General features: G+C 35.5%; 1 protein-coding gene across 2 annotated transcripts; it reads right to left on the bottom strand.

Annotated features, from left to right (window-relative positions):
• Nucleotides 1-507: 507 nt before the first annotated feature.
• On the bottom strand, nt 508-11,423 carry LOC126589916 (increased DNA methylation 1-like). 2 transcript variants are annotated; one of them, XM_050255364.1, is made up of 9 exons: nt 11,159-11,423; nt 4,347-7,532; nt 3,863-3,983; nt 3,091-3,170; nt 2,395-2,636; nt 2,115-2,201; nt 1,506-1,605; nt 1,006-1,207; nt 508-920 (listed from the first exon to the last, which is right to left on the bottom strand). In XM_050255364.1, the coding sequence occupies exons 2-9, from the start codon at nt 7,137-7,139 to the stop codon at nt 571-573; spliced, it is 3,975 nt and encodes a 1,324-aa protein (XP_050111321.1). In that variant the 5' UTR covers nt 7,140-7,532; nt 11,159-11,423; the 3' UTR covers nt 508-570. The 2 variants fall into 2 exon arrangements, 1 of the variants encoding a protein (XP_050111321.1); XR_007612002.1 differs by lacking the exon at nt 508-920 and adding an exon at nt 1,880-2,031 and having other exon boundaries at nt 1,062-1,207; nt 11,159-11,386.
• Nucleotides 11,424-17,457: the final 6,034 nt, after the last annotated feature.

Below are 17,457 nucleotides of genomic sequence, written 5' to 3'. Positions count from 1 at the left end.
TGCAGTGATATTCTCTAGTATGAAAAGGGGTTTTTTTTTTTTTTTTTTTTTTTTCTTCTTCTTCCTACCAAAAAAGAGATTTTCTTAAAAGAAATCAGAATATGTGTCTGCATGTGGGATTTATGTCGAACGCTATATCTTTACATGGTCAATGATACGTTGACATGTGCAAATTTCTTCAACATGGTATTATATCATTAACACTAAAAGTTCAGATGATGTTATATCCATTCCTTGTAAGCTGCTCTCGTACGTTTTTAGGATAGGAAAATTTTCGTTTTAATCGATTTTCTTTAACTTGATCCCATTTAACGATATATTTAAGATGTAAACTTCAAACTTTAGATTAATAGTCTCAGATTGGTTAAAACCAAAGTTGTTCTGTATCGTAAACAACGAACCATGTCAATAAACGAGATCAAAGTTATAAAAAATTAAAATAAAAAAAAATAGAGTAAGAACATTGGTTTTCTCAGCGGTCCAATCTTTCATTTGAGCACCAGACACTTTTTAACTTAAACGATTTTATATTTTATTTCAACATCGCATTTTTTTTTTAATTTTGTGCGATTATTCGTCCAAAGGAAGCTGCTGCCGTATTTCATCATACATTTTCAAGGATTCAACATTAGCCACGGTTTCCGGCCCGTCGCTATTTTCTAATTTTAGTTCTGCTACTTCTTCCACAGACAGCTTTGAAAATTCGCCCTGCAAAGTGCTTCCTTCGGCTTCGCCTACTTCTGCTTGCGCATTCTTGCTTCCCTTAACTCCGACTTCCGCTTCCCCAGTGTCAAGTTCGGATTCCCAGCCTTCTTCGATCTGACAACCGGCTCCCTCGAATGGCCGGACACCATCGTTGAATTCAGCATCAGCACCGACTTCTAACTCCGCATCAGCAGCAACTCTGTTGGTTTCCATTTCTGTTTGTTTCAACATCAGCGTCGTTAGCAGAAGGCGATATATCAGGTTGCCGTACATGCCTGAGAAGGGTAAAGAATAACTTACCAGAACGCCTATGTGCTTTTTGATTTTCGAACAAGGGTTTTTTGAGCAGCATTGTTCCAGGAAAGACCATCAAGTTGATCTTGTCCAAACTACGCTTTTCATCGCCTTCTACCGGTACAAAGCCAAAACCCTGCGTCCATGTCTCTACCAAATCGGGAATGGCAGCTACGACAAGCTTTTCAACCTTGAAAGATATTAGCATCTACAACCACACGGAGACAAGAAACATATTAATAACGTAAACCAGATTAATATCTGCTGGACCAGTGAATTCTAAAATTGGAGGACCGGCCTATACAGAGATCGGACCTTTTATTTCTAAGAAATTAAGAATATTACAAAAATTGTTCGAAGTATATAAATTGTCAAGTTTACTTAATTCCGATTTAGAAGTTCGATAAATAGGTATAAATTCTGATTTATTGTGTATCTTTAGTACAACAAATGAAAGCCAATTATTTCAAGGAAAATACCATAAACTACATATTTTACATCTATACCTCTTCAATCGCAGTCAGGAGGCGTCGGCACATTCCCTGGCGACGGAATTTACTGCAAGTTGCAATTAGCGGCATCTCTGCAACTGTTGTTCCATGCACCCTGCAACAAACAAAAGCACATACGTCAGAAGTTCAAAACTAATAACAAGGAAGGAGTACGAAACTCAAAAAACTTGGGTTTGTAAAGAGTAGAGAATCCATATTAAAATCGGTTGTGTTCCACTGCCCAGTTAAAGACAGGAGAGCTGAGAAGAATGGTGGAAGAAAGTGTGTGTGCGCACAAATTCATAGATGAATCAAAATGATGGCGATGCATGCAGAGATATTTCACCACCAAGTGTTGAAAACCTCTGAAACGCATCCAAATATCTTACATTCGAACAGTTTTCTTGCTAGAAACGCATCCAAATAACTCTCCCGTTTTCTTTCCTTGTTGGGGTGTGGGGTTGGATTGGAAGAGTATCTCTTTGCTTGATGATTGTGCCCACTCACATGACGCACACCATACATAAAACTCATACAACCCCTAGAGTGCAGCCAAATGATACCACATGGTGTGCAACATCAATTTTTCTAAGAGCTTCTTGAAGGGCAATGTTTTAGTACTACCTGATGGATGCTACAGTTACCAACGCATCATCCTTCTCCAAGACTGCAGTGTAAAAGCCTTGAAAATTCAAACGTGCAAACTCTGACCTGAAAGTCAAAAATAGCAAACGTAATTCAAAACTTCAAATGATATCTGAGAAGCAACTTTCACTTAAACCAAATTACAGTATATTGCAAGGGGAAGTAATATTTCAGATATAACTGTTCCAAAGCTACACTTTAAGAGCCCTACTTATCAAGTCGGAAAATAATCACGGTTCTTTATTAGAGATGATCTCACCCCCAATTGTATAAAACATGGGGTATCATGTCTATGCCTGTTCTAGGATCAACCATTGACAAAAAGCATTCCTCCATTATTGTAAGAGAAACAGCTAGTTTTGTATTGCATTCCGCCTTCAGCGCAAACCGCTGAGCAGAATGAACCTTTTGGTCATCATGAATGCATCTAAGCAGTGTCCACGAAAAGCCATCAGCAAAATGATCAATGCAGCCAACGCGAGATTGAAGACCAGAATAAGCCTACACACAACCGTTAAAATATAAGTATTTGAATTACTGTAAACCTGTAAGAATAGCAAATGAAGACTAATAAATTCAAAACGCTCCCTTCTGGGCTGAAACACCAAGCAAAATTTTATCACACTGCTCTTTCATTGCACTTATAACAACTTGGAAGAAACAAATCAGACAAATCACAAGGAACAAAGAAACAACTACAAGACTCATCAGTGGTTCCCTATAGCTAAATAAGGCTCATCACTAATGCGCAAAAAGTTGTAGGACAACGATTCAGGATAGGAAAACCACTATATTTCATTTATATAAAAAGAAATCAAGTGTTTGAAGGAAGTCCTTACTTTACCCAAAGACAAAACTTAGAGCCAGGAAAACTCATTAATTTATTTTTGTGTAAACCCAACAAATCCTCCTTGATTGAAATTTTTAGAAGATTCATAAGATAATACAAAATTACCTCCTGACAGCTTCTGTTACAGAAAAAAGAATCTGGTATGGCTCCGTATGTCCATTTTTCTTTCAGGCATGCGTCATGATCTGTTTATAAAAGAATTATAAGGTAAGCTAGACAGTGGAAAGGAGAAAAAAGAACATAAATAAAAGGGTAAGTTCAACTTAATCATAAGATGGCCACTAACAAGTTAATAACTGGGAGGAGATTAATTAGAACAGAGATAATAAATAATAAAATGAAAAGAAAAATCAATTCCTTGTAGTCTAACGGGAAAAAATGGATTGAACTTCGTTACACAGACTATATCATATGAAAACGGATAACCAAATCACTTTTTATGGAAATTTATTAGCCACTTTCATATATAATACTTATGTTTTTAATCAACTCCAACAAGCTTCTAATGCTCTCTAGAATAGTAAAACAGTATGGCAATTGAGTATTTAGTATATAAATTAAAATCTACTAACGAGAAAATATGGAAAAAAATCCAGGTCACATTATTATAAAATCATCCACTCCCTGTCATAATCACTTTTTAATATCCATTGCAGGAAATTGTGGAAAACTAACTTCTATAGATATAAGAAGGCTAATTTTCCTTTTGTTTCCTAATAAATATAAGAACACCAATATACCATCTTTGCAATCGAAGAGAATATTCGGTACCATGTTATATTGACACGTACATACCACACCAAACAACTTCAACTTATCTACATGTACTGAAAACAGTTTAGTTACAAGAAAGCTAATCTAGAAATTAGAAAATTACATTTGTGCTCACACTGTGAACACTTCAATCCATCAGGGCTTGAAGCCCCTTTGTCATTGACGAAATCACCACATACCCAACAGGTGCAATTTGAGCAATACCAACTGCCTTCAGGGAGCTCCTGAAGTTCAAAAGCAAAAACCGATCATTAGTTTACAATAAGAGAAAACAACCAAAAACTCCAAAACAGGTGCAAATTAAAAGAAAAATCCTTCTAAGAATGAACAATAATAAGTTTTTAAATTAGTAACCTAATTGTATGAAATCATGGAAATATATACATTTTCTTAATGAAATGTCAACGTTGAACAGAAGCATAATTATTTACGTTAAAACATATAGAGATGCTAAAATAATAGAACCAATCATGCAAAAGTTATAAAAGCATAGCATGGAAATGTGTAGAATCTGTAGATAGATAAAATAAGGAGGAAATTTCAGGAAAGAGAACCAACACAAATACACAAGACTAGCAAAAACAAACCTGCAGAGACAAACAAGCCTGATGAAAAGTAGATGGGCAATTATCACAGCATATCAACTCGCCACCATCACCACAAATTCCACACGAATCATCATTTTGATCATTTTCATCATCTCGCACGACTTGGCTGCTCTTTTTCCTGGTCTTGTATTCAGCTGACCAAGCTTGAAGCTGACATAAGGTGAAGGATTGACCAGATTCCATGAAAAGATTCAAACATGGACGATTCTGTTTGAACCCACCATGACTCTTGAACTCAGAAACTGAAACTACTTTACTGCAACACTTGCAAAAAATGCCGTCCCTGGTAACCAGACCATCTATAAGGACACCGCCATCCTTGGGATTTCGATACTGAATCACATCATCTAGAGATATGACACCAGCATCAATTAACCAAGACAAAACTGTTTTCACTCCTACAGAATGCCACTTTCCATCCTTAAAGTGCTTCCCCCCACTGCCCAGGCTTCTTGGAAGCAACTTGCAACTACTCTTTTGGATTTTAGTGTTGCCTTTCTTATGAGCTCTTGATTTGTAGGCTTTCTTTCTAGACGAATACCGAGCATGAGTTGTCCTAAAATCTTTGTTTTTGATAATAGCTGAAACCAACAAGTCATCATCTTCAATTTGGCAGTTAAATGATTTCCTTTTTCCAGTCTGAAAATCATAGCATTCACGAGAGATCTTCATCAACTTTGAACTTTTCCTCCCAATCTGTTGTGGGCAAGAGTCGGGAGGTAAGGGCATCTTGCGACTTCCTTTGCATCTTTTATTGCCTGTAAATTCATCCTGGGCCTCTTTCAACTTCGACTGGGTATCATTAGCAGCAATAAACTGTGAATCAGCACCACTTGAAGTAAAATCTAAAAGGTTTCTTCGGTATAACGTGCTTGGTTCAATTTCAGATATCTTTTTAGACTTCCTACGCGTTTTTCTTTTCAGAACATCAACTATGCAGTTTCCTTGGTTATCTAGTGATCCCTTCTGAGCACTTTCCAGATTATCATCAACCTTGCCTCCCTTGGATTCATCTTTTTCCTCAGAATAATCCACTGATGTGTCTTCCATAATTTCCTTAGGTGTTTCTAAATCAAGTCCAGAACTCTGTTTATTAGAGCTAGGGGAATTTGCATTGCTATCCTGGTGAGGGGATACAGCTTCAGAACCCCCATGCACATTGTTACAGTTTCTGGAAGTTTCATCTCGATGAGTAGCTGACTGAATGCAGGTGCCACCAGACCCACAAACTGGTAAGGAATCCGGACATGTCATTTTCCCGGAGAACCCATTTTCAACTCTATTACCAGCATTCACCAAGCAATGACTTTCCGCATTAGCTGAATAAACAGATAGTCCCATAAGAGATTTCACTTCCTCATTACTAGTCTGTCCACAATGTTTTGAGGAACTTTCATTACCAGATTTCCCACAGGCATTGTAATCTCCCTTAGAAACTGCCAAACCCCTCCTCGCCAATGTGGAATCACGGTGGGGAGCTGACACATCTTCCTTAGGAAAATGATCTTCTATGTTATCGGCACAATTCAAGGCCAAAGCAGAACCAGTCTTATGGTTTGAATCAACTATACTTTGAGTTGCTTTAACTATCTTTCCCTTTCTTAGACTACCAATCTTTTTTGCAATAAACACAACAACCACAAAAGGATCTAAAAGCCTCCAGCAGTAAGCCAACACAGTAGTAGGTTGTGGATGATGCATCTCTTTCTCAATACTTACCATAGCACCAGACAGATCTGACCAGAACTGACTGATATTGGCCCACTCCTTTGTATCGTCTTCCTGCAGCATACTGTACCCATCTGCTAACAAAAGTTCTCCACATAACTGCCAAGCTTTGGGGAGTTCACGAATTAACCTTCCCTTAGGTGTTATATAAACAGTCTCCATATAATTTCTACTAGCTCTTTTTTGCCTCTCAATATGCCATCCAGCAGCTCCAAGCAAGCGACCAATGTGATATTGGAGAAGCGGACGAGGGTCCTTACTATTCTCTGTCTTCAAGGCCACATTGGATACATCCAAAACAGGAGATTCAAATCCGTTGGGCTTTCCCTCGGCAGGTAGAGGAGTTCTGGACTTATCCATCGTGGCTAATGGACTTGCAGCCAGAAGCCTGGCCGAGAAGTTCTCATGTGCAACAGGTGAAGCAATAGCTTTACTTAGGCAGACTTCCTTTCTATCATTCCCACTTGAATTTGGCAATCTGCACCTTGAAACATCTGGGTCACCTATTACGCCCGGTTTGTTAAGTTCTGCATGTTGCTTAAACAGATAGCAACTAGATGTGACTCCCTGGCTAGAAGATTCAACCAAACGAAATGTCACTGTTTCAGAGATAGAGTTTGAAGCTGGACCAGAAGTGACCTTTCCTAAACCAGGTTTAGTATTAGGAAGCTCATCAGCTGAAAACTTCATTCTCTTAACAGCTGCATCATCAACATTCCTATCTAACATAGCAGACCTGTCCAAGGAAAACCCTGGTCCAGAGGTTTCTCTAATTTCTTTGGTTGCATTATAAAACTCCTCTAAACAGGTACTTTTAGGGGATGAGTGACTTGTTACAACTGAGTTTTCACTGTTTGGAGACAGTGCTGCATCAGTGTTCTTACTTGACTCACATTCAAAGTTAATCATTCCAGTAACAAGACATCTGTTACTAGTGCGACCAATGTCTTGACCAAAGAAAACCTCTGTGAATATACAGTGCTCAGTTTTCGATCCTTCAAACCCATCATCATGCAAATCGTCAATTTCTTCGCTGAGAAACATCTCTGCCAACTCACTGCAGTTCCACTTTACCAGTCTTCCTTATGTTTCCCTATTTGCATGACATATAACCATCAGCACGAAAGGTGATATCTACCCAGCTGTATATTTTTCTGTTTAAGAGTTACTGAAACATCTGGAATCTTCTGCTGACAAATATCACTATAAACCACCCTCAAAGCCATGGAAATGCTCCGCTTTTGGCGCTTAACATTAATCGACAGCAAACTCGTTCAGTCTCTTCCCCTTGCTGAATATAAATACATATATCCAGCACCACAAAAGGTGGTTGATACTACATTGCCTTCATTCACAAATCACTGCATATAAAACAAAATAGTGCTCCAAGTCAAAGCTGATGTTTTAGCTCAAACCATCCAACTATTGTTGAAAAACCTGCAATAACAAGGAAAAAAGCATAAACAAACTTATAGGATGCAGATCCCATTTACTTAACATCCAAAATCACTATAAAAACTGCAAAACATATCTACTAGCATTAAACGGGTATGACAGAACTGAATATAAACTTCAGTTCTTTGATTAACTCTAAAGCTTCTAAAAGACAAAAAAGTCAAACTCCCTTCCCCCAATAAGGAAAATCACAAAATAACTCTTACACTGCAGACACCAACAAGTTCCGTCAATATTCAAATGCAAGCCAAATCCATCCCTCTAAGATTCGATTCCCTAACAGACAAACAGATCCAAGTTTAACACAGTAATCCAACTAGAATTTTTAAACCCATTAATTTTTTTAGAAATAAGTATTATTATATATTCTCTGCTAATTCATACACATAATCTATTGTTTTTAAAAGGTCTGTACATATACTACAAATATTCAAGTATCAATGTAGTTTGAGTTTGTGGACATTTTTTCAGATTTCAACTTCATTCCAAAATATATGGATAATCAAATTCATATTCAGATTTGGCCTAATTCACACCAATTTGACTACCAACATAACTATAAATGTTAGAACTCCTCCAGGAACTTGGTAAAATGCAACATGAGCATCAAAAGCATCTCAAAAGAAAAGACAACAAGAAAAACCAACTCTCCTAAACATATAATTCTTATTCGCATTATGGCAAGATAACATGTCAAACTGTCAGGCAAGATATCTTCTCTCTCTCTCTCTCTCTCTCTCTCTCTCTCCATACACACAGTTTCTATATCATAACTGCTAGACTCAATATGGATGGTCGAGGAGCACAGTAGGTGACATCTCAATTATCCATATCTCTCTCTCTCTCTCTCTCTCTCTCTCTCTCTCTCTCTCTCTCCATACACACAGTTTCTATATCATAACTGCTAGACTCAATATGGATGGTCGAGGAGCACAGTAGGTGACATCTCAACTATCCATAAATGAGCTAACGGCCAAGAAACATGACCTAAGGCCCTTATGAAACAAATTTGGTAGGTGTGGGTGTGTGTACAGTTCCCATAATTAGAAAATAAGTTACATAACTTACAAAACATTTTACCAAAAAAGTGACAACATAGAACTCCACTGTGTTTTCTTCTAACCAGAATAATTGCCTATGCCTAAATGCGAAATGCTTTTAATTATTATTGTCAACCAAATAATTTCTAACTGTGTTTTACTATTCTTAACTTTACATGAACAACATTGGAATCACATCAAACTAATTAATTACTATAATAACAAAATGAAGAACTTTTACAACATATTCTGTCCGAATCTTATCCGAGACTCGTATTCTCATACGTACACGTGAAAGACAACTAGTCTTTCAAATATTTAGTCTCACATAATCTGAGTTGTTTAAATAGTGATGTATATAAAAAAAAAATTATTATTAGTTTACTAATTAAACAGCAAGTTGGGAGCAGCCTCTCCATAAATGGGGGTAAGGCTAGCCGACATTCACTTCTCCCAGACCCTGCGTAAAGCGGGAGCCTTGTGCACTGGGTACGACATTTTTTACTAATTAAACAGCAAGTCAACACACTTTTTTATTAATAAAGATACGATATATTAAAAGAGGAAAGAAGCAGAAAAAATCAAACATAAAGGAGGCAAAGAAAAACCCCCAAACAGAAACAAAATGAGAAAAAGACAACTCCACAGAGATGAAGAACAACCTAACACAAACTAAAAGGAAGCCACTTTCCAATCTACCCAAATTCAGGAAAAGAAATTCCCGTAAACCCAGGAGAAACCGAGGCCCAGAGGGCTGACAAAAACCTAATTCTATCACAAAGCTCAGCAAAACCAGCTCCTGCAGAATCTCCTCCATCCAAACCACCCAAAACACGGCGAATCGTGCATCTCCACGTGACCATCACTTTCTTAACCTTCCAAACCAAAGTGTGAGCTTCATTATGTGTATTAAAGAATGACATCATAAGGATTCGACGTAACCTAGGAATGCTAGCTATCGACTACCTGATGCCCTCCCCTTCCTCCTTTATCCGGGCTTGGGACCGGCAATGTAAGATAAACTTACACATGCAGAGTTGTATTAAAGAATGACATGCTTAAATAAAATAAACTTGACAACAAACAAGGACATTACTGGACTTGCATAAAGTCTGAAAGCGTCTAAAATGCTTACTTGTAACTCAACTCGCTATACATATTAAAGAATGACATGCATTTATTTTCAGAGCAATGAGATTTGGTAGTTACAGGGTAGATGCTTTTGGCATATACGCCGTATAGGGAGCTGGTTTATATGTAGGCAGATAGTTTTGTATATAACCAGCTCTCTTTGCGTAAAAACTTGAAAACATAATTGTCTATTTTCTATCAAGCAATCATCCTGTTTTACGTGCATGTTGAAGAGGAACCAGTTCCTAAAACAAACATCAAATTCAAGATTTAGGTAGTGCACGGTGTTATGATTGATAAATCAACACAATTGCCTACTAACCTTCCACTCCAGAACAAAATCATAAATACAATGAATGTTTTGCTTTTTATAGATAAAAATAAGACGGTATAAGTTACTAACCTGCTGTTGCCATGCATTTCACACCAAACTAAAGCTGAGTTCGAGGAAAATAAATAAAGAAGATTTGTTCCCTTTGTTGTACCATATATTGGGCCTTAGTATTTGGGCCTCACGGCCTAGCCCATGATGCATGTAGGGGTGAAGGAAACCCTTATTCTATAAAAGAGATCCTTCACCCTCACTTTAAGAGGAGCAAACCCTAGCCTTCTCCACGTACATTGTAACCTTCATTGAGATAGTGAAACCGAATTGACACCAGTGTGGATGTAGCCCCAACTTGGGGTGACCCATGATATAAATTTTGTGCTCTAGTGCATTTGTGTGATTTATGGTCGGATTTACATTGATCCAAGATCGACCCAATTTTGTGCATCAACACCCTTAACAGTCCATGTTCTAAAACATTTTTTCATAACAAAGCGGTCAATTGTCCAATATGAACGTAGTCAGTCAGGAAATAAATACACACAATGACACAAAACAGTCTAATGCCTCAATCAAGAACTGGAAACCCCATAAAGGCACACAGATGGTTCAATTCCCCCAGAAAACGAAAACCATCTGTGGGGGAATTGAACCATCTGTGTACCGTAAAGACAAAAATCTGTGGGGGAACATAAAGACACAAATCATCAACAGATTTAAACCCAATACCAGAAATGAATGAAACATCAAAAGCAAAATCCTAAAAAAATCCCATGATTATGCAGATCAAACCCCATCTGATAAATCCTGATAAAATCACATTTCCTGGTAGAAGAAACCACAATTCACTCCCCCAGAAACACCGTTGAACAAATTCACACAACAAGAACAAACCAGACAAACAAACAAACAAATCAACAAAAATCCAGAAAGGCAACTCACCAATGCAATGCATTTCCTGATCAATATGCAGAGAAGACAGATGCACAAAATTGGTGTTAGGGTCTGAACAATTGGTGAAAAACTCAAAGGGGTTTTTCCAATTAGTGATAAATCAGCTGAAAAACAAGCCAATTAGGGGAGAAACAATGAAATTTAAACAAACTCACCTTTCGATGCATTTCCCAAACGACATGCAAAGAAGATCAGAGCACGAAATTGGAAATCAGGTTTTGAAATTGGAGGAGAAAGAGGCAGTGGGTTAGAGTGAGAGGAGATAAGGAGAGAGAGAGGAGAGAGGAAAAAGGGGTCTGCTTTTTATCAGTTACAGTCTAGCGGTAACAACAGAGCAAAAATCTCCAGCAGAAATAACCCGGAAAGTGCTCCATGTACACCAGATGGCATGTACTCTCCTCTCTCTCCTCTCCCTCCTCTCCTCTCCCCTCCTCTCCCCTCCCTCCTTTAAAGCCACTATGCTTTGTCTCTTTGCATTTCTTGAACCCATAAACCCCCAAAATTGGGGTTTATAATATTTTGTCACCCTGTTTAAGGTAGACCTGGCAGTTTTTGACACGACACGATGACACGACACGAAAACAACACGAAAATAACGGGTTTCGGGTCAACACGATAACTTATCGGGTCACTATCGGGTGACCCGTTAAGAACCTGTTAATAACGGGTTCTTAACAGGTATACACGCGGGTAACACGTGGGTAACCCGTTTCGACCCGTTAAGAAAAAAATTATTTTAATAATTTTAAAGTTTAATTACTAAAAGATTTATTATAAAATACAATAGTCATATTAATATATACAATATATTCTATATTAAATATATAGTTTTGTATTATTGTTCTATATAAATTATAAAAAAATAAAAAAAAGTTTTAGTCATTATTTATTTTTATTATGAGAGTTCCTTATTATCATTACTAGGATAAATTTTACATAACATATTCTTGTCCAAAATTAAAATATACTAGTATAGTATTTGTATATGCAAAAACTAAGAAGACATACATACAAGTATGAAAAATGTGAAAGAATATATAAACACTCGTGATTTATCATTATTCCCTCACGAATAGATAATTGTTACACTTATATTATCGTTTAGATTTTTAAAATCCTTCAAACCCTCATGAATAATGTTTTTTATTTGAGGGCAAAATTAATAATAATTATTGTAGAAGTGTAAAAAATGTAAAAAAATATATATACAATCACTCATATATAAAAAATGTAAATACTTTAAATTAAAGATCAAATTTATTCATTACATTCTTATAGGGTCGAGGAGTGTATATGTACAAAATCATCAAAATCGGAGCTAAAATAACCGTTAAATTGTGATTTTTCGTTTATAACCGTCGAAAACTTTTGTTCCGTTACGTAATCTCTGAATGTTTGTTTTTTACAATTTTTTACGTTTGCAATCTCGGAATGTGTACAAATAAGTATGACGGTTGGATCGTTGAAAAATGTTTCGTAGAATACATATTGCATCAAAACGGTAGATTAAACAAACACTTAGAGTTAATATTATACTTCTATTAAGTATAAAATAAGTTTTTGTGGTATCCACTAGTGTAAATACTTTAAATTAAAGATCAAATTTATTCATTACATTCATATAGGGTCGAGGAGTGTATCTGTAAAAAATCATCAAAATCGGAGCTAAAATAACCGTTAAATTGTGATTTTTTTGTTTACAACATTTGATAACTTTTGTTCCGTTACGTAATCTCTGAATGTTTGTTTTTTACGATTTTTTACGTATGAAATCTTGCAATGTGTACAAATAAGTTTGACGGTTGGATTGTTAAAAAAAGTTTTGTAGAATGCATATTACATCAAAATAGTAGATTAAACAAACACTTAAAGTTAATATTATACTTCTATTAAGTATAAAAAAGATTTTGTGGTATCCATTAGTGTAAATACTTTAAATTAAAGATCAGATTTATTCATTACATTCTTATAGGGTCGAGGAGTGTATCTGTAAAAAATCATCAAAATCGGAGCTAAAATAATCGTTAAATTGTGATTTTTCGTTTATAACCGTCGAAAACTTTTGTTCCGTTACGTAATCTCTGAATGTTTGTTTTTTACGATTTTTTATGTATGCGATCTCAAAATGTGTACAAATAAGTTTGACGGTTGGATCGTTGAAAAAAGTTTCGTAGAATGCATATTGCGTCAAAACAATAGATTAAACAAACACTTGAGTTAATATTATACTTCTATTAAGTATAAAATAAGTTTTTGGTATCTACTAGTGTAAATACTTTAAATTAAAGATCAAATTTATTCATTACATTCTTATAGGGTCGAGGAGTGTATCTGTAAAAAATCATCAAAATCGGAGCTAAAATAACCGTTAAATTGTGATTTTTCGTTTATAACCGTCGAAAACTTTTGTTCCGTTACGTAATCTCTGAATGTTTGTTTTTTACGATTTTTTATGTATGCGATCTCGGAATGTGTACAAATAAGTTTGACGGTTGGATCGTTGAAAAACGTTTCGTATAATGCATATTGCGTCAAAACAATAGATTAAACAAACACTTAAAGTTAATATTATACTTCTATTAAGTATAAAATAAGTTTTGTGGTATCTACTAGTGTAAATACTTTAAATTAAATATCAAATTTATTCATTACATTCTTATAGGGTCGAGGAGTGTATCTGTAAAAAATCATCAAAATCGGAGCTTAAATAACCGTTAAATTGTGATTTTTCGTTTATAACCGTTGAAAACTTTTGTTCCGTTACGTAATCTCTGAATGTTTGTTTTTTACGATTTTTTATGTATGCGATCTCGGAATGTGTACAAATAAGTTTGACGGTTGGAGCGTTGAAAAAAGTTTCGTAGAATGCATATTGCGTCAAAACAGTAGATTAAACAAACATTTAGAGTTAATATTATACTTCTATTAAGTATAAAATAAGTTTTTGTGGTATCTACTAGTGTAAATACTTTAAATTAAAGATCAAATTTATTCATTACATTCTTATAGGGTCGAGGAGTGTATCTGTACAAAATCATCAAAATCAGAGCTTAAATAACCGTTAAATTGTGATTTTTCGTTTATAACCGTCGAAAACTTTTGTTCCGTTACGTAATCTCTGAATGTTTGTTTTTTACGATTTTTTATGTATGCGATCTTGGAATGTGTACAAATAAGTTTGACGGTTGGATCGTTGAAAAAAGTTTCGTAGAATGCATATTGCGTCAAAACAATAGATTAAACAAACACTTAAAGTTAATATTATACTTCTATTAAGTATAAAATAAGTTTTTGTGGTATCTACTAGTGTAAATACTTTAAATTAAAGATCAAATTTATTCATTACATTCTTATAGGGTCGAGGAGTGTATCTGTAAAAAATCATCAAAATCGGAGCTTAAATAACCGTTAAATTGTGATTTTTCGTTTATAACCGTCGAAAACTTTTGTTCCGTTACGTAATCTCTGAATGTTTGTTTTTTATGATTTTTTATGTATGTGATCTCGGAATGTGTACAAATAAGTTTGACGGTTGGATCGTTGAAAAAAGTTTCGTAGAATGCATATTGCGTCAAAACAATAGATTAAACAAACACTTAAAGTTAATATTATACTTCTATTAAGTATAAAATAAGTTTTTGTGGTATCTACTAGTGTAAATACTTTAAATTAAAGATCAAATTTATTCATTACATTCTTATAGGGTCAAGGAGTGTATCTGTAAAAAAATCATCAAAATCGGAGCTAAAATAACCGTTAAATTGTGATTTTTCGTTTATAACCGTTGATAACTTTTGTTCCGTTACGTAATATTTGAATGTTTGTTTTTTTACAATTTTTTACGTTTGCAATCTTGGAATGTGTACAAATAAGTTTGACGGTTGGATCGTTGAAAAAAACTTGTCATTACGAGTGTTTATATATTTTTTCTATATTTTTTTACACTTCTACATTAATTAAAAAACTATTAAAGACTTTAGGTAAGCGAAAATATACTTAAAACAAAATTGCGTTTTTATGTTTTGGATGTGATAATATGAAATGTATATACTTATTTAGTATTATATTTTTCATTTGATTATTTATTGGTTTAAAATATATTTTCCTTAACGGGTAACGGGTCGGGTCATATTACCTGTTAATATTATCGGGTCGATTTCGGGTCGGGTCATTTTACCCGTTTATTTTAACGGGTGTTACACGACACGACCCGTTAAGATATCGGGTATGACACGAAAACGACACGAACACGGAAAACACGACACGAATGCCAGGTCTAGTTTAAGGTATTGGATGATGTTATTTTTCGGATTACTTTCATCAGATTTTGCATTTTTGGTGATAAAAAAAAATAAAAAATTGTACTTTCGGTGGCGCCGGTATTTTAGACTCTCGTGATGCCCTGGTTGTTGACATTTAAAGATTGTGTTTGTGTTTGCGTGCTCGATCTGCTCGGATGAGTGTTTAGATGGTACATCTTGTTATGCTTTGTTGGCAATTATAGCTTCGGCTGCTCATTTGGGTTCAGTGCTACTTTTATTTGCAATGAGAAAGACCGTTACGATTAGTTCTCTTTTATATGCAACGGTAAATTTATAATACGTGCAATCATTTGTAAATTATATAATTAGGTATGTTTGGTGTGAGTAATTAGGGACCACCAAAACTTTCAGTATCCAAAGAATATCTTTTCTACCGATGTAAAGGACCGTTATAGTGCTCCGAACTTTCCTAACCTATTTGCTTAAGGAGAAAACAATGTCTTTGTGGGACTGGGATCCCTCCGGATGCCTTCCATACAGATCCTCTAGCTCCTTCTAAGTTGAAGAGAGAGAGCGAGATGGAGAAGATAGAAAGAGAAGGGAGTCAAAGGGAGAGATGGAGAAGAAAGAGAGAGGAGAGTAAGAGAGATGGAGAAGAGAGAAAGAGGAGAGTGAGAAGAGGAAGAAGATGAACACTGAAAAAGAAAATTAAATCCTGACCCTTTGATTTTTGGTTGAGGGATAGAATGAAGAGGATGCGGAGGATTCAGATTGAAGGGATTTGGAGAGAATTCTATTCGTCTTAGTATATCTTACTAGATATTTGGATTTAGAAAAAGACAATAGCCTTGCTAATATGAGTTTATGACTCCTCGCGTACTCTTTTATAACTTCCCACTTCCAGTTCGTGTAAAGTGGTTTTAATAAAGGGATGTGATATCCACACATCCCATTTTACTTTTCACACACATTTTTAATTTTCGACCGTCGGATTGGATGGATTGAAGAAGATCAACAGACATAAATTATCAAGAGATGTGTGAGAAGTAAAATGTGACGTGTGAATAACATACCCCTTAATAAAAATTGTGGAACGAACCCAATATAGGGTTTTACATGGACCAACTCAGTGTATTTAGTGTTTTAATGATCATAATAACTGAAATTTTCAAATAAAAAAAATTAAAATAAAGGCTACAAAAAATCAATGTCATTACATTATTTTGTGACCCATTTAATGACAAAAATTATCCTCATCCCACTTTTAGAAAAATATTTTTACTCACCATCCTCAAGCGATAATGATGCTCATCACTCTATTTGTACATAAGAGTTTAAATTTTGAAATATGTGTAATAGACAAACAAAAAACTCAAAGTTAGAACTCATCCAACGATAATAAGGATGGTGATGAGTGAAAATACGCTCAACTTTTAGTTAGTTCGTGTATCCTCATATTTTTTGTGTTGACACGTGTCCAAACGCCATGACTCGCATAAAATATCTTGTAATTTCGTAACAAGAGTTTGATTTGTTGTAAAATCGACGGTGTGTGCAGTGGAATAAATAAACAAGACACAAAATTTACGAGGTTCCTCTACAGTCAGTGTGACTGGAGTACATCCTCGGGGCAGCAGTGGTGCTTTCATTATAATTTGGAATAATAGGAGTACAAAGATAACTATCTCTATTATCTCCTCTCCTCTTCCTCTCTTCTCTCTTCCTCTCTTCCTCTCTTCCTTCCTATCTCTCCCGTGAATCACCCATTTGATGTTGTGTGGGGTTTGCTTTTATAGGAAAAATGAGTAGTGTTGAGCAAGCTTCTTGGACATCCACTTGTTGAGTGGATGAGTGGATATCCATTATTTACAACACTCCCCCTTGGATGGCCACAAGTCTTCGATTGTCTTGTTAAAATCTTGATCTGTCTTAGATGTTCCCCCTGATTTCAAATCATTTAAGATGATTGTTGATCATTCTGCTTTAATCTCTTAGCGAAAAGAGTTGTCGAAAGAGGTGCTTTACTTGTTGTTAACTTTCTACAGGCTTTTTCTTGAACTAGGTTGTAGGACTTTCTGCTAGACTTGCATCGAAGATCTGAATTTACTCATTGTATCTGGAGCGGAATTTGGTTCAAGGGTGGTGGACACTTGATCTTGAATCGGACTTGTCATTTCTTCAAGGACTTCGAG

Source organism: Malus sylvestris, chromosome 11 (genome assembly GCF_916048215.2).
Source record: "Malus sylvestris chromosome 11, drMalSylv7.2, whole genome shotgun sequence".
Lineage (NCBI taxonomy): Eukaryota > Viridiplantae > Streptophyta > Magnoliopsida > Rosales > Rosaceae > Malus > Malus sylvestris.
The sequence above is the reverse complement of the archived record's forward strand: the minus strand, read 5'-3'. Positions and strand labels throughout refer to the sequence as shown.

Bases quoted from the DNA above. Each gene is read 5' to 3' on its own strand.
- LOC126589916 (XM_050255364.1), bottom strand. From the start codon at position 7,139: ATGTTTCTCAGCGAAGAAATTGACGATTTGCATGATGATGGGTTTGAA. The intron at 1,606-2,114 runs GTAGTACTAAAA...TGTTTGTTGCAG, and splicing joins GTAACTGTAGCATCCATCAG to GGTGCATGGAACAACAGTTG. The intron at 921-1,005 runs GTAAGTTATTCT...TGAAACAAACAG, and splicing joins AAAAGCACATAGGCGTTCTG to AAATGGAAACCAACAGAGTT.